Below are 26215 nucleotides of genomic sequence, written 5' to 3'. Positions count from 1 at the left end.
CCACAGTGCAGTGGTATTGCTTGTTAGTGCTTACTAACTGAAACAAAATACGTGCTGCCTTCCTACTGGTTCTACCTTTGAGCAACCGTATACCTCACCTACAGGACCTGTGCACGTGGTGATCAGCAGGATGCGGTGGCTTAAAATCTGCTTCAGTTTAATGGAAAATAAATCTAACCAGTAGGTTGTGGATTTTACCCTGTAGGCTTATATTGCTCTGTATCATAACAGAATGGAGTTAAGTTGATTTATGAGGCTTTGATATTTACATACATTCCAACTTCTGTTTAATTTCATGTCTGTCTTCAATGTTTTTCACTCCTGGCTTTGGGGTGTTTGTGTGGGATCATTATGAAGTCCTTATCGTGTTTTCCGTGGCCCATTTTCAATCCCCTCTATGACGGAAATAGTATTTTGTCTGGCTATTTAACTGCCTAGATTAATTACTTTCATTATATTGTGCTTCAGAACTAAGAGCCAAGCTGACTGCCTGTAAAAACCCCTGCATATCACAGAGAAAGAAATGCTGCAGCGTAGCACACTTTCCTTACGATAGCTATGCATGGAGTAGGTACGTGCTGAGTGAAAATACTTGAGATGCCCATAAAACACACTCAAAAGCAACAGTTCTGTTGGCCAATAAATCTTTTGTGTCTGAACTTGAGTTAGATCTATGCTACAGCTGGTGTCCACATGGACTGTTTCTCTCAGAGGTTGTTGTGTATCTGATGAAGATCCCTGTGAGGGACTTACATGGAAATCCTCACAGAATTAAACTCACATAAAAAGGGAATGTGTCCACTATTGAGAGAGTCAGGGATAACAGCATTCTGAGATATTTTCCTATGGTTGATGTGTCAGCAGGGTTCTGGCAGATGCCCTCAAAAAATCCCATTTGCACATTTCTCCATCCTCATACCACCCTTAGACTTGAGTTTCTTGCCCAAAGTGTTAGATCAAAAAATACACTTTTGAAGACTTCAAATGATGGAGTGAGTGGTAAGACCTACAGAGATGGCACTTTGACCTTGTGGGAAAGGCTAAGAAGGAGAAGCATGAGAAGAACTCTTGAATGGTGAAGAAAGGGGTAGGAATGGAAGGAGCCAAAACCAAGAAATCCTTGTGAATATTCTTATAGCATTTGTCAGTCTTATTGAGGGCAATCAAAACTGCCTAAAATCTGCTTTTCAGTGAAGATGCAAACTCTTAAGGGTATTTTTTAAATTACCCGCTCATTTGAGACTGATGAACAACATTGGCAAGCTCTTAAAATCTATCCCAAATTAACATGACCCTGCACACGTGTCCATTGCTTGCTCTTACTTGGATGCCATTGTTTTGCATCCTTTAGACTTTATATTATGGCTTTAATATACACCCTACAACTCCACAGCACCAAACCCCACCAAACAGAGTATGAAGACGACAGTCAGTAACCATCTTTCTATCCATCCATCCATCCATCTGTGTGTTTATATACAGAACTGGGAAATAGCTCCCCGGTGCCACACTACTGCAGTAGCTCCTCACTGCCACTGGATGGGGGCTCCCCAAGTCAGCCACCGCCTCTTCAGGCAAGCCCAAAGTACTGTACGTGCCCAGATTTCCAAAGCACTTTGGGCCATGCCAGAGGAGACAGATGGCAGCAGTGCAGAATTGGGGAGGGAAGGGGGGGGGGGGGGGGGGGGGGGGGGGGGGGTGTGTCAAATACTGCAGAGTGCTCCACAAAGCATAGGAATTCATTTTGGAGCAAAGAGCAGCTTGCTGTAGCAGTACCTTTCCCTGTAGTACCTTCATTGTCACTTCCTCATCTCTAAAAATTGAGTCCCCTCTGACAGATACATGGAAATATTTAAGACTGCATCTTCCCAAGCAATTTTTTTGTACCGTTACTGTGGCTACAGCAGTGATGACCCCTCATGCCCCAGACAGGTCTCTTTCCTCTTACCCAGATGACACTCTGAGGAGAAGTATCGCGTTGTAGTGCTGAAGGCATTATTTCTGAGTCCTAGAATCACAGAATCGTTAAGGTCAGGAAAGACCTCCAAGATCATCTAGTCCAACCATCCCCCCACCGCTCATATTACTCACTGAACCATGTCCCTAAGTACCTCAGTCCAACCTTTCCTTGAACACCCTGAGGGACGGTGACTCCACCACCTCCCTGAGCACCCTGTTCCAACGCCCAACCACTCTTTCTGAGGACAAATTTCTCCTAATAAGTTGCTGTTATCCTCATTCTGTTCTCTTTTGTAACGTAGCTGGAGTCAGTGCCCCAGCTCTCCGTTTATTGCAGTATTCCTCTGCGGCTGACCAGTGTGATTGATGAGTGTCAGTGTGTGTTTCTGGGACACGGATTACAATAAAAGGGAGACATCTGAGGATAATTAGAAAAGAGCAAGCTGTCCTGTCATAAATGTCAGCAAGCTGTGAATCAATTTGCAATTCTGCCAGAGAGAACATCATCACCTCTACAGTTCACTGCTGAAACTATGACATTGTACAAGAGAAACATCAGCAAGTCTTCAGCTCTATTAGGTTTTAAAAATCATTGCCATCTTTTTGTATTTTTTTCCAATCGTGTTTCTATGTTTGTATGCTGACAAGGGCTGCATGCCATACAACCAAGCTACAGTTAATATATTCTCAGACTGATAATTGCACAAACCAGACAGCGATTGGCTTGTCTGTGTGCTGGCAGCACGTTAAGTTTGGACTGATGCTTTGTCATCTCTTTTGTATCAGCTTTTTTGTTTGGCTGGAGCATTTCCCACACAGTGTATGGTATTACCTCGTGGCACAAGTTTAAACTTAGCATTCAGGACAGTGTGCAGAGCGCCAGCTGGCAGCAAGGGTAATACCACTACGGTGATGAGAACTACGTGCGGTGGGAGCACTGGAAATGGTATTAATCACATTGCACATCCCTAAGCAAGGGAGATTTCAGTGAAGCAGTTACCCGAGTTCTGAGGTTCCTGAGGCACCTGTAATATCATTTGTGTGGGGTGTGTGGCCAGGGCTCAACTGGTTGTACTGGAGAGCTGCTTTAAGGAAAGGTCAGGAGTCTTCTATTGCTCCCCCTTTGGGATTTCAGGAGTTGTTGGTTTGCCTGTAATATTTGTCTGTCCAGACTGGGGGTTCTTACAGCAGTGGGGCCGCTGCCAGCATCACTCTCCCCAGAAGCACAGTGACTTAACTGTCCATGTGCAAACTGGGACTAATTAACACAGCACTTGCTGTCATGCTGGCAGTCCACTCCTGGGCAGTGTTAGACACAGTGCCTGTCAAGTCCACCTCTGAAGTCACGGCAGTTTGCACAGGCTGCTCTGGGCAGAGCCTCTCTGTTCAGGCTGCTTCCAGATGCTCAGTTGTGTTGGTTGAACAGCACTGAGGATTGCCAGGGCCAGGGGCTTTTCCACGGGCACGTGCATCATTTTCTTAAGGACCAGCAGTACGAGTTCTGCATAGCTGTCACTCTGGTCTCTTCTGACACATGCTAAAAAATGTCCACTGCCTCTGGGCAAAATTCACCTACCATACCCTGCTATCTTGTCCTGTTCTCAGCAGACACTTAGTGCTTTATCCAAAGGTTAATTCTGGATCTTTTAAGAGAAGTCTGAGTGTGCACTGAGGATTAAACCAGGACCTTGAGGGCTCCAGGCAGGTCTCAGTTGGGAGGCTGGCTTCCACCATCAGTTGGGCTGAGTTAGTTAGAGCACTCCCTACGGTCTGTTTTGCCTCGGCCGGTACAGTTCAGGTGCGCAGGGAGTGCCCGCTCCGAACAACAACCACTCCGCTCACGAGGAGCTGCCGCCCCGGCCGGCTGCCGGCACCCCCGGCCGACCCCTCACGTCTCCCCGGGCGCAGTGCCGACACGGCCCCTCGGGCTGCGGGCCCGCTCGGGGTGCGCCGCTCCCTCCCTCCCTCCCTCCCTCCCTCCCCGGCAGGGCCCGCAGCTACCGGTCCTCAGCTGGGGGTGCGGGCAGGGCGCGCTGCGGGGCCCGAAGGCGGCCGATCCCCCCGAGAGCCCCGTTCGGACAGGGACCGGGGCTGCGCGGGCGCTCGGCCGGGCCTTTCCACCGGCTCGCAGGGCGCCCGACCCCGCGCAGGCAGGAGAGGTCGCCGCAGGCGGACAGACCCCTCCCCGAAGGGGAGAGCAGAGCGCTCATGGCTGCGGGGCGCACCGCCGCCGGCGGCTTCTGCGGGAGGGAGGGAAGGATGCTGCATGCCCAGGCCCGCAGCCCCCGGGGAAGGGAGCGCCGCTGGGCAGCCCTGGCCAGGAGGGAGGCGGCCGCTGCCGCTGCCGCTGCCTGACGCAGCCCCGGGCTGGCCCGGGCCGCCGCCAGCCGCGCTCGCTGCGGGCCCGGCTCCGGCAGCAGCTCGGGGGGTGGGGCAAGGGGGGAACGTGCGCACGGGCTTCCGGGCACGTGACGGCAGCTTCCGCCCCCTCAGCTAGGTGCGCGCGCCTCTCCCCCGCGGAAGTGACGCAGGCCGCTAGGTCGGTGCGCAGTTGTTCGGTGAGGCCGGGCGCGGAGGAGCCGGAGTCGCCCGGCGGCCACTGCCCCCCCCCCCTCCCCCCGCCTCCCGCGCAGGCAGCGCCCGCCCGGCCCCGCCCGCCGCCCCGCCCCGCCGCCGCCTCCCGCACCCGCGTACGAACGGACGGACGCAGGAACGCACGCACGCAGTGAGACAGCCAGCGACGGCCGGGCCGCCACCACGAAGCACCGCAGCCCGGTGAGTGTGAGGCGCCGAGGCCCGCCGCGGGTGGCGCCGGCTTCCGGAGCCGCTCCTTCCTCCCCGCCGGGCCCGTTATGTAAGGCGGACCGGGCCCGCCGCCTCTCTCGCGGCCTGCGGCGCCGGCCTTTCGGGCGGGCCGCGTCGCTTCGCGGCTGCCCCTCAGGCTTCTTCGGCGGCGGCGCCATCCCGGGCCCGGCGGGGGGCGGGCCGCGGCGGCGCGGGCAGCGCTGCGGCCGATGCCGGGGGAGAGCGCCGCGGCCGGGCGGAGCGGCGAGTAACCTACAGCGCGGCGCGGGGCCGGGGGGGTTCTCGGTAACAGGTGTCCGCGGCCTTGGAGCGGCGGCAGGTGATGGGCCGGTGGAGGGGGCAGCGCCCGCCTCGCCGCACCGGAGCGCGCAGCGGCCGCCCTGGGGCTCGTCCCTTTTGCTCTCCGTCGCTGCCGGGAGCTCGGGTTACCTGTGCGGAGTAGGTAGACTTAGAATACGCGGGGCGGCTTTGCCGCCGCTTTCTTTGCGCGGGCTGAGGGTTGCCCGGTTGGTAACTTCGTAAAAACTTGGTGCGGCGTTACGGCGCGGAGCTTTGGTGTGGCATCCAGCGGATCCGGCAGCTGGACTTCCGAATAAATAGCATCAGTAAGCCTCGCCTGCCTGCGGGAGGCTGTGCATTGCCTGCCTGTGCCTGCATCTGCCTGGTTCCCTTTGTATCTGTGAGCTGGAGGAAGGAATAAAACGCTAGCTGTCTGTAGCTTCGAGGAAGAGTTGTGAGGCAAAAAGGTAAAAGGCCTGGTGCGAGCAGTGCTTTTCTAGAACCTTTGTGGCCAAGCCATAAGCACCAGCCAAATGATGAAACCTCTGCCCTTGGAAATGTGGAGAGTTGGGTTTTACATAAGGGGAGGTATGCAGCGCTCAGCATGAGAAGAGCTGGACTTAATTTGTTCTTAAATGTTCGGTAGTGGTGGTGTGCACGTTACCTAATTTGACTAGACTTTCTGTCTGCTCTAATATGGTGTTGTTGCAAGATGTATAATTGTTAATGCCATAAAACTTCTGTGCTTGTATAACGCACGCTTCCCAACCTGTATGTTCGGGGTAGTAATTACATGCCTTAACTTTCAGGTTAAAAAGTAGGAGGAATTAAGAGGCTTCTAGAGACTATATCTCAATTTGGAACTTGTGACAGTTTCCTCTTATTTCAGAAAGGAATGGGGAATAATCCAGAAATGATCATAATGAAAAAATGTTGTGTAGGAAAAAAATTTACTAAGAAGTAGTTCTTCAGGATTTAATTGAACAGTTCATGTAATGAAGTTTTGTTCTTCCAATTTGACTTTTTTCCACATAGTTTATTAACTTCCCCTAAATTTAGCAATAGGCTTCTAAGATTCTTATTGTGAGGAACTGACAGTTTTGCTGCACTACTCTGCTGCTTTGAAATAGGAATATGCACAGGCCAAAAGTTAGACAGGAGATGCAAGGATCAGAGCTGACTTTTATCCCCTCATGCAGTAGCAAGAGTAGAAATTGTAGCCTTTCAGAAATGCTGAGGTGTTCTACAGGTAGTGGGGGGGGCTCTGAAGAAGAAACCTCTTGGCAATATTCTGGGTTTTTTGAAGAATAGTGATGCCACAAATGTACTAATGAAGTTATTTCTAAGCAGTATCTTAGTATTAATTTTTTGGTGTAAGTTTTGTTTCTGTGAGTCACATACAGAATGAAGTCTGTTGTCTCTAATATATACTCATATTGTCTCTGTCCTCTACTGATACCGGGTATGGCTAGCACTGGTGTTAACATGTGTATTGCAACAGAAAAAAACCCATAACAAACCACTAGGCAACTGGGCTTACAGGTGAGAATTGTCTCCATTCAAAAGGATTAAAAAGTCTAAACTGCTTTATTCCTTTGTAGTAAAACAAAATGCACACAAAACAGAAGGGTGATTGCAGGTGTCTCATTCTTCCTCTTTTTATGACAAGAACATCTCGTAACCTCATCAGGGGAGGAAGACTTGTGTGTGGGTGATGCTTCCAGCTTTGTGTTTTACTTTGTGTTGTTGAAGTTGTTAATTGTCCTTTTCCAGGCTGCTGTTCTGCAACCTCAGTCTGTGCTGCAGGTATCCAGTCCTGCTTCCTTCCTTGCATGGCAGCTGGTGTTGTCTTAGCCATTTGGTGATGCATCTCATCTCCCTTCAGGCCAGTAGGAAGAAAACATAGCGACCCTCTGCCCAAACACTCCAGCAAACCCCAGAGTTTGGCCAGCCACCTTAGCTGATCTGACTCTCGGGTGGGTTAGAGCCGCAGTGCTGTCCTGGCGCAGGGAGTGGGGTTGCCTGTCAGAACCATGTCAGTTGTGCATCAGCCTTGATGTCAGCCGGGTTCAGTCATAGACCACTGTAAACCTGTGCCCTGTTCTGAACAGAGGCAGTGCTTGCTTCCTGCTAGAGCTCTCTGACCTTTTTTGAGGTCTTGGAGGAAGGGAAGAAATGAAGTGCGCACTACCTGCTGATACCACTGCAGCGTGGGATGTGTTTTAGATTTTGTTTTAGATTTTATGAAGTCTTGAATGCCAGCTGATTTGAGCCCCCCTCCCCCCCCTTTTTTTTAAGTAATTGTGACAAAAGTGCCTGGTGTTTGGCCTAGGATTTGCATTAAAGGACCTGTTTTGGTGGCTGAAATTTTAACGTAATGCCACCGAGACTTTAATCGTTGTCAGTTATTTGAAGAGCAGAAGTGCCCTGAACTACTTTATTTATTACTTGGCTGTGGAAATACCTTTTTTTTTTTTTTTTTTTTACTTTACAAAGTACAGGTATTTAGGAATTGTATTTTACTTTGGTTAAGCTTTAACTGGAAATCAGATGGATAAAATCGAGAATGTCACTAAGGTGGTAATGAACTTTAAGGAATTGTATGTAAGTGGAAACTGTGTTGTCCGTACAGTTTCATAGCAAACAGCATCCTAAAAGTATGCCAGGGTGGATAGGTGTTAAGTGTTGTAATGACTTCCACTGAGCCTGCTTAAGTTCCAAGAACGAAAGCGTTAGTGGACCACAGTAGTGTGCTTTAGGCAAGGTACCTGGAGATTCTTCCCCAATTCTTGTGATGGAACTGTCATAAAATGAGCACAAGGTGTTATATGGTAGGTCTCTGATAGCATTTCTACACAAAATGGAAAATAAATAGTAAGCAGATACCTGTTACGAAGGAATGTGTGGTTTATTGTTCAATGTTTGCATTAAATCATGAGTTTTTGCATGCAAATCTTAAAATGATTTGTACAAGTCTCTCCTAGAAATGTAGCAAGAAAATCTGTGTGCAAGAAGCATATCTGATTCAGAGTGCTGGAGCTTAGCAGCGGTTGGCCTTTGTGCTCAGCTTCCTGAAATGTGGATTTAGGAGGAGGAGGATTGTGGTGGTATATGTACCAAGATGGGATTTAACAGCCTTAATCAAAACTGAGTGTGATTGTGTGGCTTTGGCAAGAAAGAAAGGTGAAGCATTTACATTTCCCAAGCATGCTGGCATGCTCTTTAATCGGAGCATCTTAAGTAAGTATGATTGCCTTCAGCTGAAAGAATTAGTTGACTGTAATTTATCTGCAGTCGACTCTGTGCAATTTATATACAGATGATGCACAGTAGACACTTATTTACATAAACATTAACATGAGAATGCTTTGGAGGGGATGCCAACAAAAAGGTTGAAAGCCAGGATTCTTTGGGTTCACTTCATACTAGTTTCCCTGGCGTTTGATGTGGACTTTAAGAGTCACAGGGAAGTTGGCTACAAGGTTCCACATTTCAATGTAACAGGTCCAAGTGAAGTCACAGCAAGAGTGGGATGGTTGCAACCACTGGGTAATACTACGTAACTATACTTTGTGCATGTTGGGTCCTTCAGAGAAGACCTGGAAATAATTATTTTTAATTATAACTGGTCAGAAGTGTCTGCATACAGAAACTGTAAGTGCTTTTGTAGGCTGGTGGATCTGTGTTTCAGTAGTGAAAGGTAGAGTGTGAAAGTAGAAGTGGTGAAAGTGCATAACCTGTTCTTTGCGTGCACCAGGTGTGGGTGCATTTGAAGTGGAAGTTGATGTCATTTCCAGTAAGAGGCAGCCTGCAGGCTCCCAGTGCCATACGGTTTTCTTTCCCCTTACTTAAGTGGGATTCCTTTCTCTTAAACTGCATTTCAAGATGGAGTCTGAGTCTGACCACTTCTGTTAATATTCTGTACCTTTTCAGCTTTGTATGGCTGTTATGTTAAGTCATTCCCCAGAGTGTACGTCCTTGTGTTCCTTTGCAGTCATTGACTACTCATAATAGTCATGTTTGGGTTTTCCAATCTACTTTACCCAATAATAGTGGAAGGTTCCTGCAGGTTTTTCAGTCCTTTTCTTTCTTCTTATTGCCATTCAAAATGGTGAGAGGGTTGCCGGGTCATCTTTCACCCTAATTGATGTAGAGGGTGCAAGGAGGAGCAGCATATCTGTAGGGATAAGGTGCAGGAGAGTGCTGTTTATACTGGAGTAGAAGGCTGTAGCCTCTTTCCTTAACATCTTTACCTTGTGGCTTGGAAATGCTGAGACCAAAGGGAAGCTCGAACCTGTTACAGGTTTCCTAAGTTTAAAGACAAAGTGTGACAAATAAACAGTGCAAGAGGAGCAAGGATGCAAGTGAGTGGGAAATGCAGAATGATACTAGGGGAACAGACTAGAAGTTTTCAAGTAGACAAGAGTCCTTACTTAGAAAGGAGACTACATGGAAGGAAGACAGGAGTCTGCAGTGTTGCTGCGGTGAAATGCTAGTCTAGTAAAATCTGCCTGTTGGTTGTGGCACAACAAAGTTAATGCTGCTGAAACTCCAACTCCACAGGACTTGGTGGAAAATAATGCTTTATACTTGAAGCTGGCTAGTTTGCTGTAGAATACTTCCGAGGGGATCCTTGTCAAACTGCTGCTTTGATACTGGCCAGGTGATTAAAACGTGCTGCTCTGGAGAACTCTCTTCATAGTAAGATATGTAAATGGCAGGTGGTTTGCTTTTTAATTTGTTCTTTGTGGATGCTGATGTCTTGCTATGTAATCAGTTATGAAGCTGGAAAAAACACAAACTATTCTATTTTAAGTTAGAGTTATTGCTAAATGGGGGGTGGGGAGGAAGTCCAAGAAACGGGTGAATCTTGTAAAGCTTTTACATTAAGTTTGAGTATTTTCTGAAACTTGATGATAAACTTGGCAGCACTTACTTTCTGATTTCCTAATTTTGCACAAATAATAGTCTGGTGTGCTGGGTGCTGCTGAAACTCCTGGCACAGAGCTGTTGGTAGCATTAGTTTAAAAAGCGAGCTGCTCAGGCTTTGTGCAGTCACTTAACATAGGTTATCAGTGTAGCTGCACTGATAAACCTAAACTCAGACTCCTGCCATGGTGTGTTCTGTAACTGAACTAGCACCTGCGTAATGATGACTTTCTGCTTTACGCATTTTACTTAGAAAATTCAGTTACACTCCTTAAGACAGTTTGTTCAAGACAGCGTCTCAAGGTGTAGAAGAGGAAGTGACTCAAATATTAGATATTAACAGTTAATAGGAAAGTCTCATTTCACAGCGTGCCCTCCTGTCTTGCTGTCAGAGGCTATTTGAGTGAAAAATGGGTGCTTGCAGGAAGAGAAGTGGTAAATCTGTGAATACATGCAGAAAATCAGATGAGTGAAGATGTTTGGGTTAAAATAAGTAGGGTTTTGAGAAAATATTAGAGAAGGAGGTGCAAACAGTACTGTGGTAAGAGGTGGTACCTGCAGGGCTTGCTTGTGAACTGTGATGCAGTTATTTGTACTTCTAGAAGCACATAGATGTACTACAAAACTTGAGATGCATCTTCAGTGCCATTTTGTTTTCCTTGGTGTTTATGTACAAGATCCATTTTAAAAAGGAATTTGTTTTTATTCCTGCTGGTGATGCTCCCTGTGATGCTCATTTTTGGCATGTGAATACATAATTCAGAAATGACTGGACCTGTCTGTCAGCTTGCTGTAGGCTCCAAAGAACTTAGCATCAAGTAAGCAGATAAATAAATGTGATCTAGCTGTCTAATACAGAAAGTCCTTTTCCAGTTAGTTGTGTAATCTTTGGGCTGTTGACAGTTGATGAATGTAGTGCTGGTAAAGTTGTGGAATCCCAGGCTTGAAATGCCAGTAGTAACAGACCATAGGTATTTGCATCTCTTGACTGCCTGCTTCAAAAAAATAAATGAGATCAAACCAAGTAGATAGATGGTGATTGATAGATGACATGGGGGAGAAGTCCAACAGATGTGAACTCCTGCAGTGTGTTAAGAATTTGTGCACTGTGGGGGAGCTCCTAGGGATGGAAATATTTGAAAGCACCATCCACGACAGGGAATGTTTCATTCCTGAGACATTTTCTAGCCAATTGAGGGTTGTGATACTTTGAAACAAACTTCTGTAGTGTTTCTCTCTTGCTTGTAGCTACGGTTTTAATGTTGCTGCTTTTTCCTGTTACTTGTTCTGATAGCTTTCCCCCATTTCCAGTTCCATTTTAGTTGCTGAGATTTAAAGCTTTCCTTCCATTTGAATAAATACTTTTTTCTTTTTCCTTCTCCCAATTCAGTCACTGAAATCATGAATCCTGTGTATAGCCCTGGATCTTCTGGGGTTCCCTATGCAAACGCCAAAGGAATTGGTTATCCAGGTAAGTAACTGTTGTTTAATGCGTTGGTTACACTGATCTCTATTTGTAATCAAGAAGAAATAGTCACTTTTGAATGGCTTCATGTATGGTAATCTATTTTGGGAATTGGGTGGGTTTTTTAAATTTAAAAAGTGACATTCCAAGAGTGATGTTAGAAATATAACAGAGCAACTTGCTCCAGTATCTCTTCCAAAGCAGCTTATTTTAGGAGCTCTAATAATTACGCCCTGCATGAAGAGGAGTCATTCTATTTCTGCTGCTAGTTGGCTGGTGCTGTTAACCTTTCTATCCTCTAGATAGAGGAGTTTGCTATCTGTTTTATGACTGCCCAAAACAGAGCATCAAAGGTGGACCAAGAAAAAAGCCAAAAATTCTTTTGAAAATGAAACGTATTTCTTGCTTTCTCTGTTTCTCATTTGGCTTCAAGTTTCTCATCAGGGCTTTTCCTCACCATCTCCTAATGTATGTGTGAACACACTTCATTTTCGCTCTCCTCATAGTTCAGAAGTTGGATAATGCAGTAATAAATTTGGAGAGAACTATCCAGGAAGGCTGAAGAAGGGGACTGCCTGCCTCTCAGGCACTGCAAGCAGTGTGCCTTGATGCAGTTTTTTTTTTGTTTTTTTCAGATACCTGTGGGGTAAGGTAATCATTCCATCGTGGGAGAGGCTGGAGGGTCTTTCACCTCAGATCTTACCTATGTGATTTAGCTGGTGTCTGTGTTGGGAGCTAAAAATCATTCTGCACCATTGATGTTTTGTTCTTTGTAGCTGTGCTGTGTTTTCCTACTGGTATTTACAGGTTCTAAATGTGTTTCCCAGCCTAGGGAATGCGCTGGAGTTCCTGTTTCCCTGGTCTGCTTTTCTCTGCTCCTTCTAAACCCTGGTGCATCAGTGCATTTTCTTTACTGTTGACCTGATTGTCTCAAACCTTCTAATACTTATTTTGACTTTTCAGGAACTTTTAACTTTTCCTTCCAACAGGTGTACTTTTCTTGTTTCTACAGTATTTATGAGGGGAAAACAAAAACTGTTGTTGCAATGTTCTTAAGCCTACTGAGTGACTGAAATGGTGCAGTAATCACTCATAAAGCTGATGCCATGTAACCATAAGTCCTCTAGGGTAGTCTTAGTCTGTGTAACGATCTTACTTGTATGGACTACAGTAATATTATTGTATGGCCAGCAGCAGTGGTTTACTAATTAATATCAGCTACAGCATAATTATTCCTGTATTGGGAACAGATTTCTTTTTCAATGCTTTCTTTTTGCTCTAAAGATCATTATGAATTATTTAAATATAACTTGATATTTTTATCTATTCACTTGCAAAACAGATTTATATTAACCAGGGTTTCATTTGTACTTCTAACCATTTAAACGTTGTGTTGAAGATCTTGCTTGCGCTGATCGAAGTGGTACCTTAATTTACAAAGGAAGATATGCTATTGTAGCTTCATAAATATGTTTAAACAGCATTTCAGCTTCTAATCTGTTATTTTGCTGATATACATATTAGGCTACATACTGAATTATGTAAGGTACTGCGTATTTGCCAGTCTTCACGTGTTTGTAAATTAGCATAACTAAAATATATGGAGTCAAAGTAGAACTGTTACAGAAGTGCCCTGATTACAAGTTAATTGCTCAAAATTCTTCCTTACAGCAGTCAGTTTACCCTTAAATTCAGCCTAGTCAGTAAGGTCTGCAGTGTTACACTGCCACAGTTTACTGAGCTGCCTGGTTCAGGCTTAAAGATTGTGGAACAAACAGAAAGTGCACTTTCTGCAATGGAAAGACTTCCATTCTAGGAGTTGAAGGGCTGTTGTGTGACCAAGTCACCCTTCTTTGCTTCTCCTAATTTAAAAGCTACAGATTCTCTGTTCAGAGTAATTGAATTTACATGGGTTGCATGGCAGTAGAAAGTAACGAGCATATCACTAGGTGGAATATATTATTTATGAAGACCCTGTTTCTAAAGCTGTTGCATATTTAATAGCTGTTTATATTATACTACACCTATTTGAGGTTGTTGGATGGGTTTGCAGTAGCAAGAATCAATGTCCAAATGATCTCACATGGATGAAAGGTCTGTTGAGAAGGTAAAGCTGCTGCTTGTCATAGTTTTTCACAAACAACTTGTTTCTTGAGCAGCTCAGAGAGTTCTACTGTGGAGCTAAACCTGTGAGGAAAGGACTCATAATATGTACAGCATGAATAATGTTGCAGATGCCTAGTCAGATTGAGTAATGTGTAAAGCTGTACTAAAGCTTTTCATTAGCCCCTCGTGAATTTGACAACTTAAGAGCTATTTACACTCTGGAAAGTTGTTCTGAATGGGATATGTTAATTTTTACCTTTGATTTTTAAGCCTGATGCTTTCTTAGTCTTATCCATGTTGGCCACCTAATAGTAGTGCTAAGAGTCTATCACTTGATGTGTTTACAGAGTGCTTTGCAAAATTGTGTTAGAATGCACAGTCCTGAGGTAAGAAACTTATTAGGAATAATTGCTAAGGACTCTGGGAGTTACAGCAAAATAGGAACCCTTCAGATTTGAGTAACTGTTTAAAACTAGGAGCTTTAAGCCTTACCATGAGTATGCAAACTAGTAATTGCCTTTTATGTGGAGAAGTTGAATTCTTTGTATGTTGATAACAAAATGTGGCAGTAACTCCTGTCTTTCTAAATACAGACATTACTCAGCTTTACTATTTGGAATAATGTTAATAAGTTCCTGGAAAAAACTAAATAGCTATGACTAATTCAGAAATTTCACTCTTATAATCTAAACAAACTTCATACCTTTCAAGTAAGGACAGCTAATGCTGGTTTTTGCCCTACCTTGGAGGCGAGTATATCACCATGTTAGTTGAGCTGTAGTAGCTGTCATGTTGCAGTGTAGAAGTGTTCACCTGTCACTAACTTGGTCAGTATTAACTGTTATTGTACAGGCCTGAAACTGATGGGCTTGTTTAACATCAGAGTGGAATAAGAAATGTGCGTGAAATGCAAGGGGCATTTTGGACTACCTGAGGTTGCTTTGTACTCTTTACTTGGGATCTCTGTGGTCTGAAGAGTAGGAGTCACTCTGAAGTTTAGGGATTTATATCTGTCAAAAAGTCCCTTTTCTTCAGACGGCTCATTTTATGTACATTGGGTCCTAAACCTCAGGGCAGGGGAGGAGGGTTGCATAGTTGCACAAAACTTCACCCATCAAACGTGGCCAACTTTGAGATTTGCAGAAACAGGAATGTAAGGGCACTTGTGACTCCTTCGCTGATCCCTTCATCTAGCATTGGGTTTCAGGTGGCTTGGGAGAAGCCCAGTGTTTTACCTGAGGGGGTGGGATTGGAGGCCGTGGGAGCTTATCTCAGTTAATAGATGTACAATGAGAATCTTTGAGAGTAAAGTCTGGATAGATTGTCCAGTCATTTTAGAAAATAACTTTGATATTCTTTCTTCTAGCTGGCTTCCCAATGGGCTATGCAGCGGCTGCTCCTGCCTATTCCCCTAATATGTATCCTGGAGCAAATCCTACCTTCCAGACAGGTATGTGTAATAGGTGTGTCAGGACAGTAACCTGAAGTTTGAAAATGGTTAGAGCCAGGAATGAGGAAAAGCTGTAGGGATTTACAGTGACACTTACACAGCGGGGTAAGTTTTACATCACTTTGAATGTGAATCATAAAGAATCATCTAATAAAGTGAAATTAGTATAATTTGAAGTCACATTGCTTTCACCTTCAGAGAAGGTGTCACAGTTGAGGTTTACCTTAGTGATCTGTGTCTGCCTTCTGTGCTCTGCTGTACATATCATCAGTGTTCCTGCTGCTGTGCTGAGGAGTAGCTGTAGGTCTTGAGCCTAGGATCGGATAACTGGAAGGTGGGTCTAAACAGGAAGGCAGAATACCTCTTGTGCAGGTGTGCCACTTCACAAAAATGAAAGGTGAAGTGCCTGTGCAGCTGTGTCAGTGGGTTTTTAGAATGAGAGTGGTCTTAGTCTGAGGATGGAGCTGTGTTCCAATAGTGATACTTCCTGTACAGCATTTTGTAGCTTTTTCAATACATGTAGCTCCCCATACTAGAAATAAGTCAATTCCTCAGCATTCTTTCAAAAACCTAGGTTCACTAAAAACAAGTGTTCAGAGTAATTGCTGTGGTAGCTTTCTTTAGTGTCTTTAAAAGAAATTAAAAAACAAAAACCAAACCCACAACAAAAACAAAAGGCCCCCCAAGCCCCTGAAACCATAGTAAACCCGTTTCTTCATTAACATAACAATTTTCAGTTTGAAAGATGCAATGAAATTGGGAAGTCAGACTTCTCCAAAAGAAAGAAGGTCATCTGCTATCACCCTGTCTGCACAGACTGGTTTTTCACTACACAAATGCCAGTGTTCTGTGCTGTTGTGTTGAAGTTGGCACATTCTAGACAGTTTTTTAAAGCCAAGCTAATCTCTATTCAGATATTCTAACTTTTTTCCTATCATCAACAAGTGTGTAGTTTTCCTTCCTTGTGTTGTCTGTACAATTCCAACTAAATAGAAATCACGTCTGTGGATGTTGTGTCTCAGCATGATGGACCTGCATGAAATCCCAAGATCTTTTTAGCTTAGCTCAGGCTGGGGCCTTGATGTATTCTGAATAGGTCATGCCTGCTGTTTACTGCCCTAGATGTCTTTACTAGTGGCACTGCTGCTAACTATTTGTATCCCCACTCTGGCCACTAAGCCATGGTGTAATCTTGGGAGTGTAGCTTGCAGCAGCAATGGTGCTTTTTATAAATCTCCTCCATGCCTCATCAAACCCTTGCTTTATTGTCCTGAGACCTTGTTTGATGAGGGCTGGAGAAATGATGGAAGAACTGTCTTCAGGCAGAGTCTGAGCCAGCAGCTGCTTTTTACCCCTGTAAAAACTGAACAGTTCCAGTATTTACAAGGCAGACTGATTTGGGGTCTTGTAAATAGGAATGCACAGTTCTTTCTGGCATCTGAAATCTTACTGTAATCTGTAAAAAAAAAAAATTCTGTAGTGATAATTATGGATATGTCTGTAATACACAAAGATTTAAAGGTACTAAAGTGCCTTTGAAGTCTGCTTTGCAGTTGCTAAGATCTCTATGGCGCTTGTGTGTTAAAGGTATAGCCTTTTGTATTTATTTTAGTCAGTTCAAAAAATGCCAGAAAATGAATATGAATAAATGTAAGCTAAAGGAGAGAGTGTGGATTGTGTCTCTTTTCTGAAAACCTGTCTTGAGCTCTTTGTGATTCTGACTTCTGAAATTGTTCTTGTGCTGTAGCACCATTCTACAGAAGGTAACTGTGGGTTAGTTAATTGTTGCTGTGTTCTGCCAGTACAGTTTGGGATGCTTTGGGAACTGGGCTGATAGTAAGACATGCCAGATGCTGCTGTGCAGGAATGCTGCCTAATCAAAGTATTCAACAGTATTAGTACAAAAGTCCAAATCTATTTTTTTTAATTCCGTATCCATAGGTTTGGAGAGCAAATAGTGCAGAAGTGCAGTCAGTGTTTCATGCTGATTTGACTCGATACTGATAGCAGTCTGAAAATAATGCTTACATAAATAACAAAACCTGTGCTGGGATATTGAGACTGGCCTACTATGGACTCTTGAGGAGATTAAGGAATTTGGAAATTAAGGAAATTGTTAGCTGTGGCATTGGAAAGCAGTCTACTGACACTTGTTTCTCGTGTTGTTAATGCAGATTTACCTTTGTTTCAGGTTATACGCCAGGCACCCCATATAAAGTATCTTGTTCACCCACTAGTGGAGCAGTGCCACCATACTCTTCATCACCGAATCCCTACCAGACTGCTGTGTACCCAGTTCGAAGTGCCTACCCACAGCAGAATCCATATGCACAGGTACACGAACAGACCCAAGTGACTGGGCAGTATTTTGTTTACCTTGTATCTGCTTGAACTCTTACCTTTACATAACATTTATTTCTTCGTGGATGGAGAGCTTTTTTTAAGCTGCCTACAGTGAGAATTCTTAATACAGTGATTACAGAGCAAGTGTGTGTGTACTTTTACGTTCTCTTGCGTGACAGTTACTCTGCACTTGCTGGTATGTATTCAGTCTTTGAAGAGGCACAGAATTTTATAGTTTTTAACGTGTGTTGGGCACTATAGCTACCAAATCCTAATTGCATTTTGTCAAAAATTGTCATAAACTTGTGCTATTTTAAAGTTATTTTTTTAAAAGGAAGCCTCTGTTGTCATTACCAAGGTTTTTGCTAGGCAAGCTGTTGAAAACTACTAGGGAGGGAGAGGATTAAGACATCTCATTAAACATGTTCTGGGGAAAAGTTGGCCCTCTCTGCTGATTTGTGGCTTCACTACATGGAGGAATTTTGCCTGGCGTGTATGCAGCAGTTGAAGGGAATTAATAACATGAAACAAGGTTTATCCAATCTGCCCAGTGTATTTGGATTTGTTAGAACTTTTGGTTCTTTAACTAAAAGAAGCTGAATAAAAATTTCTGGAAGAATAGGAGAAGTTCTATCATGGATTAATATATGAAAAGATATGAAGCAAAGGGAATGATGAATGAGCCGTTATTGTTGAAGGTACAGTCAGCACTGGAGTAGTACAGAGGTCTCTGCTTTGAACGTTTTCCTAAATGCCTTAAAGGGGGCTAAATGTTAAAAAGTTTGCCAGTGAAACACAGTGGCAATAGTTGAAATACGTGTTTTGGCTTCTGCTCTGTAAATGCATTGCTGCTTTAGAACAATGCTTTTATTTTGATACATTTATTTTAAGATCCGATTTGTCTTCCCCACCAGGTACACTGTAATCACTTAATTTACCTTTTTTCCTCTCTAACAGCAAGGCACTTATTACACACAGCCTTTATATGCAGCACCACCCCACGTAATTCATCACACCACAGTTGTGCAGCCTAATGGCATGCCGGCAACTATGTATCCTGCTCCGATTCCACCACCGAGAGGAAATGGTGTGACTATGGGGATGGTGGCTGGGACTACTATGGCAATGTCAGCAGGTATGTGAACTTAGAACCTTGTGCTCTTTTGATGAAGCTCACCTTTCAGTTTGAGGCAGAACACAGCTGCATTGCAAAATTGTGATGCCAGAGGTGTACTGGGCAGAATCATGAAATAGTTTAGATGAGAAGGGAGTTCTTCAGGTCATCTAGTCCCACTACATAGGGTTGCAGTGATACTTTGCAGTGATTGTTCAGTGATAGTTTGATTGACTCTTAAGGGTGGAGATATTGCAGCCTGTCTTCAGATAGTAGCATGATGGTAAAATAGATTTTCTTTATATCTGTATGGAATTTAATTTACTCTTGCATCATTTACTTCTCATTTTACCAACGTCAAGAGTCTGACTTCCTACTCTCAATACATTTCTCTGTGTTGAAGGCTGAGGAAAATGCTGTCTTTACTGAGAGGGGTGTTATGCTTTGTTACTCAGTGGGTGTTAACTCACAAAGTAATGTCTGCTTCACTCAAAGATGCTCAGTTCAGTCATCTAAAAAACAAGAGCCATTAAATTCTTTTTGGATTCTAGTTATCTTTGTCAAACTTATAATTTACTTTGGGGAATCTCACACAGAGAGAAGCTGTGTGTCACAAACAGCTCGCATCGGAGTTTTTGATGTGGGCAAGCTTATCCTAGGTATCTGTTGCTGCTTCTACAAAGTGCTGTAGAATAAGACTTAAGATTCTGCTCTCTCAGCCTGTTTCTGAAGCCCCTTTGTCTGTAAAAACCTATCTGCAATAATGCAAACAAGAGCTAATATAGTCTGATTTATCAGCCAAGTTATCTCTACCATCGGATATTCTTATGGCATGTAAAGCCTGCTGTGTGAAAAAGTTTTGCAGTGAATAATGCTTATGTTGCAGGGTTTCTGCTAGAGCTACTTTCAAGTAATGAGTATCTTTGTGTGCATTGGACTGAACATCCTAATGATTCCCTTGCATAAATGTGTTGAAGGAAGACTGGGGCTCAAGTGCAAAATGGTAGTTATAACTTCTAATTGGAAGATGAGCAAGCTGTAACTGTTTTAAAAATTACCTCTCCCCACCCTTTTGTTATGGTGGGTTGTTTTTTTTTTCTTCTGTACTAGAATTCGTGCTAACTGAAGAAAAATGTTCTCTTCATCCTAGGTACTTTGTTGACAACTCATTCCCCAACTCCAGTAGCTCCTCATCCAGTTACTATGCCCACATATCGGGCTCCAGGAACACCAACCTATAGTTATGTGCCCCCACAGTGGTGATCATCCTGGCAGTCAGTGTAAGTTACCGATTTAGATCGAAAGCGGTTAATTTGTCTTATAAATGACAGCATTGCAGGTTCTTCAGGGAGATTGTTCAGAAGGTAAGCAGTCTGAAGTACTTTATTGTATTTGAATAAGAATACTCAAAAATTGTTGCTTGTGCAATAGCTGTTCCCTGCAAAGGAGAAGCCTAGTGGGACTTCTTCAGAAATCATGAACCGTTTTCGTGGTTCGTGATTGTTGAATACAAAAGAATGAGCCTCATGTCTGTCTTACTAAAACACACCTGGGACTAAACACATTCAGTACTTGTGGCTCGTTGGTACCTGCTGAGTTCAGTGGTACTGTGATTCCTGAATAAAGCAGTGTGTGTGACTTGTTGTATTATTGATTAGCTAAATACGCAGGCAAGGTAAGTGTTCTGCCTTGCTCTGAGAGTGAATCTTGCTCACAAGCTGCTGAAATAAATGCACAACCTGGAGTTGGTTTCATAGGTTCACTCTGTTTCGGGTAAGTCTCAGTTCATGCTTCTTACTGTCAGTAGGGAAAAGTTCTCTCTAGTGTGGTCCAAAATTTAGATCATGGATTCCAAGAAAATGAGTTAAATTTTGAAATTGCTCTAAAGTGGGTTGGATTTGGGGGGTGTAATGTGTGTCAAACTGACACAAAGCATAGCGGTTTTGGGATCCTCACTTGTATTTCTGGTTTTTTAACATAAATTGAGAACAGCTTCATTTGAAATAAAGGACTTGTGAGACCAATTCAGGAAGAAGTCTTCACTTTTAGTGCATTGAGTGTCTTCCAAAGTTAGCTTTGTTCTAGCTTTTTCTGGATCTGTTTCAGCAGTTAGGTGTCCAGCATTCTCGGATTACAGGTGTAATCACTAACTCCCTTTGTGATTGCAATGCAGTGTTGCTGCCATTACTACATTTTTCACTTTGCTTTGATGCCACCTATCAGCCTGCAGATCTGCAGCTTCACATACAACATTTCATCCAAGAGTGTCATATTACACAAGTATAAAAAAATGAGGTTTGCTGTTTCTATATGCAGGACTGCTGATAAAGGGTGTTTTATGCAGAATTTAATTAATATTGCACCTTCTCCTTAAGATAAAACTGCTGGTGACAACACAAAGCTGGAATGGATGCAACAGGGGAAAAGCGATGTAGTGAGTTTTTAATGTAGAAACCTGCAGATTTTGGTGTGAGGGGAGCGTCACGTCATGCCTGGTGTCTGCAGCCTGTGCATATCCACGTGGTGCGTGCACTGATAGGATGCTTTGCCACAGCCCAACAGTATTTCACGTAATTGAGACTATTTTCTACTTCTCTTTTTTCTATGCCCCTCTTAATGTAGGTTTGAAGATGGGAGATATGCAATCAAGAAATTGAGGTTTAAAAGTTGGTGCTGAAGCCCTCATGCCTCCTACCAGGACTTTTCTTCTGAATGCTTTCAACACTTGGCTAAACACTACTAATTCCTGATCACTGAAGATTTTCCAGTGCTGCATATCTTACATCTTGGAACTCCAGCAGTTAGTCTTAAAGCAAATCCTGTTTTGTGGACTGTCTTGCAATTTTTTAGCTAATTATAATGATAAAAAGGGAGTATAAATTTATTCTGATCCATATCTAGTTGAATGCATGTTAAAACACAAAAACAAAGCTTGCTCAATCTACCTGCAGTGACTGATGCAAAAACCATCATATGCAAATCCAAAGGAACCGAAAAGTATTTTACAACTTGTATCACTAATGCACTGTTGTAACGTATGCAGGGTCTTAAAGGGTAGAATCATAAAAGTGAATTTCTTTATAGAAAACCATAATATACATTAGGTAAGTGCTTCAGCCTTTTCAGGTTGACGGAGTCGCCAGTTTAAAAGGGGCGTATTTTTATTTAAGTGATGTATTTCTTTTCCAATTCAACTACTAAATTGGAGTGACTGGAAAATGAGTCAGGCTGTAGAAATCCCACACGCAATTAGTTTACTTCATACCTTTTCATTTTCATTATATGGATTCAGTGTTACACAGATGTTCTTAAGGATCAGAATGAAATGACAGAGGTAATGCTGTGTGTGCCAGTAAATAACGCAAACTTCCTTGAGGCAAAACTGGCTCTTAGGAATAGTAGGAGGTAATATCACCTGTGTAAGGAATTGCATGTCCTGGGGAGATATATATCCAGTGCTATCTTTCATGTGATGCAAGATGTGTCAAAGTGAGACTGCCACACAGACTGATAGAGAAACACTTTCCTTTAGTTCTCAGTTCAGGAAATCTGTGCTGTTTTTCCTAAAGATTGTTGTAGTCAGTTGAAAATGTATGTGCAGTTGATCCAGCTTGCTTTCCTGAAACTTAAGAACCGCTAGGGCTTTGTACAACAAACAGGAGGAGTTCAGCTGCATGTTCTTCTGAGGAAAGCTTGTGTGCCTGATGAGTATGTTAAAGGGGAACAAATTATTTCAACATGATTTCTTTATTAGCTACTTGCAGTATGGACTATGGAGTTGCTGTAGTAGGGCTGCCAGAGTATAGAGGTTTCAATTAGCTATTTTTTTTTCTCCTGAAAATATTTGTAACTGAACTAGGAGCCGTTTCTTGGTTACAGCATTTTGCTGTGTTCTCTTAGGTTTTGTTTGGATTTTTTTTTTTTTAAATTGCACTTGGAAGCATGTGAAATAAGACTGACTGCAGATTGGCATTTCATTGCAATGAGTTATTTCTGGTATTCTTTCTTGTAACTTCAATTTTTAAAAAGTACCTCAAAGCAAATGCTATGGGGATAAAGGGCTAGCCTAAGAACCCATTTGTATACCAAAATTGTTACAGGAGAGGTTTTAAATTTTTAAATTTGAATATTGCACATAAAATCAAGGTATTTCCTGAACCTGCAAGGCTTAAGATTCCAGAAAGATGCAATTTTCTTCTTTTTTGCATACATTCTGCCTGCAATAAATTACGCAGTAAATGGTTATAAAATGTTGTTCCCTTTTAAGCGTTTACACAGAGGTATATCAGGCTGTATCGTTCATGTAGGTTAACTTCCATTCAGAAGTAAATCCAAGTTGTGTATCTAGTTATGCTTTGTTTCGGGTGTTCTGCTCCTGTACAGACTGGGCAGCCGCTTCAGGAGAAGCGTCTGCTGGTTGAGTGCTGCCGTTCAGTACCCTGCCCTGGTGGGAGGCTTATGTCCCTCCGCAGCCACACCTGTGCCCCTGGGTGGTTTGAGCCTTCAGTGACTATTTTTTACCGTAAGCACTCTCCATGTTTTGTACTTCCTTTCCCCCTCCCCCCCCCCCTTTTTTTTTTTAAATAAAGTTTAGGTTTATTTTGCATGAATTGCTGTCAGTGGATGACCCCCCTTCTTTCTAATGCCTTGAACATAATGATGTTGTTGGAATTAGTACTTTAAACTTACTCATGAGCACTTACTGCAGCTTAGGGATTTCTGGATGTTTTTCTGTGGAGCAGAAAATGACCCCAGCAGAACTCCTCTGACTCTGTGCTGCTTCGTTCACGTCTGTTTAAGCATTGCGTTTGTATAGTACATCTGCAGCTTTGATTAGCCAGGGGTGCTGGAGAGCACAGTGGACAGTACCACAGGCCACTAGTCATTTTTAGCTACTAGAGAGTGATGTTTGGTTGTCTTAGCATGACTTTCACAAAGAGCTGAGGTATGAAACAGTGCTGTGTTGGGGAGAAGCTGTAAAGAACAAGCTCAAAGCTTTGCTGTCTCCTGTCTCGTTACCCAATAAACTAAAGCTTTGAAAATCGTAGGAGAGAATTTTGAATGCTGCAATAGATAACTAGCTAAGGAATGAATATTACTTCCTATATGTTTGCTCTAACTTCAGATTCCTGAATTTCATCTTGGAATTGGTCTCTGTATAATACTCCAGAACATTCAGGCAGTCTCACTTACTCGAGCACTTTTTTTTCTAAGTTGCATTATGGGATTCATCCACGAGGGGGAAACTGTACCTTTTGTAGGTACACCACACCTTCCAGTTCAGATCAGTTACAATGTACTGGGAGGGTGGAGCATGTCTCCAGTAGTTGATATGGAAAGTAACCAAAAGCACAGTGCAGGGGGACGGGGGCGGGGGGGAATACGTGTATATATAACTATCTTATTGGTATTTTGTTGAAAATAGTAGAAAGCATGGATATAAAACTGCGGTGGGGGAAACTGTACATCATTAAATAGGCGTTTACACAGTGAGGGTCTTATGAAACATTCTCTCCTGCTTTTTATATAACATTCCCTATTTAGAATTCCTTTATAAATAAATACGCAGTATGTGTTTGCACTAGAGCTCCTCAGCAAATGAAAAGCGCTAGTGCAGTAGAGACATTTCAGATCAAGCTTCTCTTTAAAAAAAATTTAAAAACCAACAAAAAAAAAAACCACAACCAAACAAAAAAACTTTTATGGCAGCTTTATATGATTAAAAAAATGTACTACTTTAAACCTGGAACTGAAAATAACTGTTGCAGCAATAACAAAGAGAAGTCCAAGAAATAATTTTTTTTAATTCAAATTTCAAGTGTTGAGTTTAGATAAAGTATTTTTAAAAAACTGAGGTATTCCCTATGTCAGCTGATAAAAGTGTCTTCTAAATGTAGCAGCAGCAAAAGAAAAATGGCTAATAATTGGCACGAAAAAATTGTAGCCTTAGTGGTGTGGTGGTTTCTAATGAAATGATGGGAAGGAAGACACAGAACCTACTACTAGATCTTGCTTATGCCTGTTGTAAACCATCTCCTGTTTGAAGTTTCTAGGAGACGTGCAGGAATGCTGTTCCAGAACGCTTCTTTTTGAGTGTACTATGCAAGTTAAATGCTTAGATGCAGTGGTAGATGGAAAAATCCTTTATTTTAGTTGAAGTCCTTCCTTGTATTGCTTCATCCACTGAAAAAATATCCCAAAACAACACAAAACACCACCACCACCACATCTTAGTGTTGTCTGAGAATAGTTCATGGTACAGAGTTGTATACCAGGGTACTCAACGTTGACTACTCTTCATGGAGTGTTCTGGCTTCACTGCTGCTTGGGTAGTAAGGCCACACAAGGTGTAGGAGCAAGGGGTGGTCAGAACTGACTGGCTTCCTGGTGCTGAAGCACAGTATTACATGCCATCCGTTTGGGTTTAGAACATACTTCTTGAATAGACAAGCACAGCGATCCAATACCGCTTAACTGTAGGCCTAAACTCATACCAGAGAGTAGTCAATACCACGTGTGTGAAATGGCCTGTCTTAGGAACACGAGCAATAGTGATGCTTCAGCTGGAGCTTGTGGGAAGGAGGACGGATGCTGTGGCCTCTGCGCGGTAATCCGTGGTTGCTCAGGACGAGGTTTGCGCTTCAGCGGTAGGAAACAGGCAGGTCCGTGTCCAGCCTTCTCCAACCGGTGTCACTGGCCACCCTGGGCATGTGCAGAGGGTCACAAGCAACCTGTCACTCCTTGGGTCATGCTGTTTGTGAACATCTGTCCGAGAGACAGAGATTTAAGCTCATTCGGATTGTTCTGGTCAAGAAGCATCAGCTTTCTAGTCCTGAACGCTACCAATGCTGAGCTTCCTGCCAGAGACCCTCGGATTGGACAGGGTAGGGATGCCAGTTAATAGGAACAGCTGCAGCAAAGGTAGGGTAGTTCTGTGCATCGAGCCTCGCCAAGAATCGAGTTTGTTCTGAGATCTCTGGAGTAGGGGGGGCTCCTTGAGCAGCCCGTGTACGCCTCTGTCTGGGGGAGTTGAGAGAAAAGTAAGGTGCATTGTAGAAAGAAGAGGGAAGAGGAGCAGTGCTTATCTGGGGACAAGGAAACCTTTTCTTGTGTGGGTTGAATAGAACTGAAACATCTGAATTCCACAGGTAGTGAGGGTCCATTTGTGATTAAACAAAATATTGTTAACAGCTGATGGGCTCTGAAGTTTCAACACCGAGAAAGTGAACGTGACTTTACTAAACTGTTGTGACTTTTGGGCACTTAGCAGGCAAACTGGGAAAGCTTTTTAGCTGGCTGCTGTACAGACTTGTTTTAAGTAGAATGGATTTGTTAGTGGGTTTTTTTATTGTAATGCTATTATTGGCTGCCCTCCTGTCTACGATTTGAAAAAGTGAGTGCATGCGATGGAAGTACAAGAGGCCCCAGTAATAGTTCTCCATGTTTATTATGAATAGACACAGGTTTCCTTTTTTTGACTTTTTTTTAAAAAACTGTCTTAAGAACAGTTGTATTGGTACTTTTTTTTTCAAGTTTAGGTCAATGTTGTCTTCCAGAATAAGTTTTAAGGCATCACTCACTCCTGCATTGAACTATCGCATCAACACCAAGAGTGGAGATTCCATTCTGAGCCAGTTCAATTGTGAAAATTCATACTTTTTTTATTTTTTATGCAATTCAATGAGTAGATGAGCTCAGATTTAAATTCTTAAAAGCACGTTTATTGTAACAAGAATTGTTATGTATTAATACTTCAGTTTTCAAT

General features: G+C 43.2%; 1 protein-coding gene across 1 annotated transcript; it reads left to right on the top strand.

Annotated features, from left to right (window-relative positions):
- Positions 1 to 4604: 4604 nt before the first annotated feature.
- On the top strand, positions 4605 to 19713 carry FAM168B (family with sequence similarity 168 member B; the record flags this gene model as incomplete). The annotated part of the gene is made up of 6 exons (XM_084267150.1): positions 4605 to 4734; positions 11363 to 11443; positions 14910 to 14993; positions 17185 to 17327; positions 18294 to 18471; positions 19601 to 19713. Exons 2-6 carry the CDS (start codon positions 11374 to 11376, stop codon positions 19711 to 19713), a joined length of 588 nt encoding a protein of 195 aa, XP_084123276.1. The 5' UTR covers positions 4605 to 4734; positions 11363 to 11373.
- Between the last annotated feature and the right edge of the window lie 6502 nt (positions 19714 to 26215).

This window comes from Gallinula chloropus, assembly GCF_964237585.1.
Source record: "Gallinula chloropus genome assembly, chromosome: 8".
NCBI lineage: Eukaryota > Metazoa > Chordata > Aves > Gruiformes > Rallidae > Gallinula > Gallinula chloropus.
Note: the sequence above shows the minus strand (reverse complement) of the source record. Positions and strands in the feature narration are given on the sequence as shown.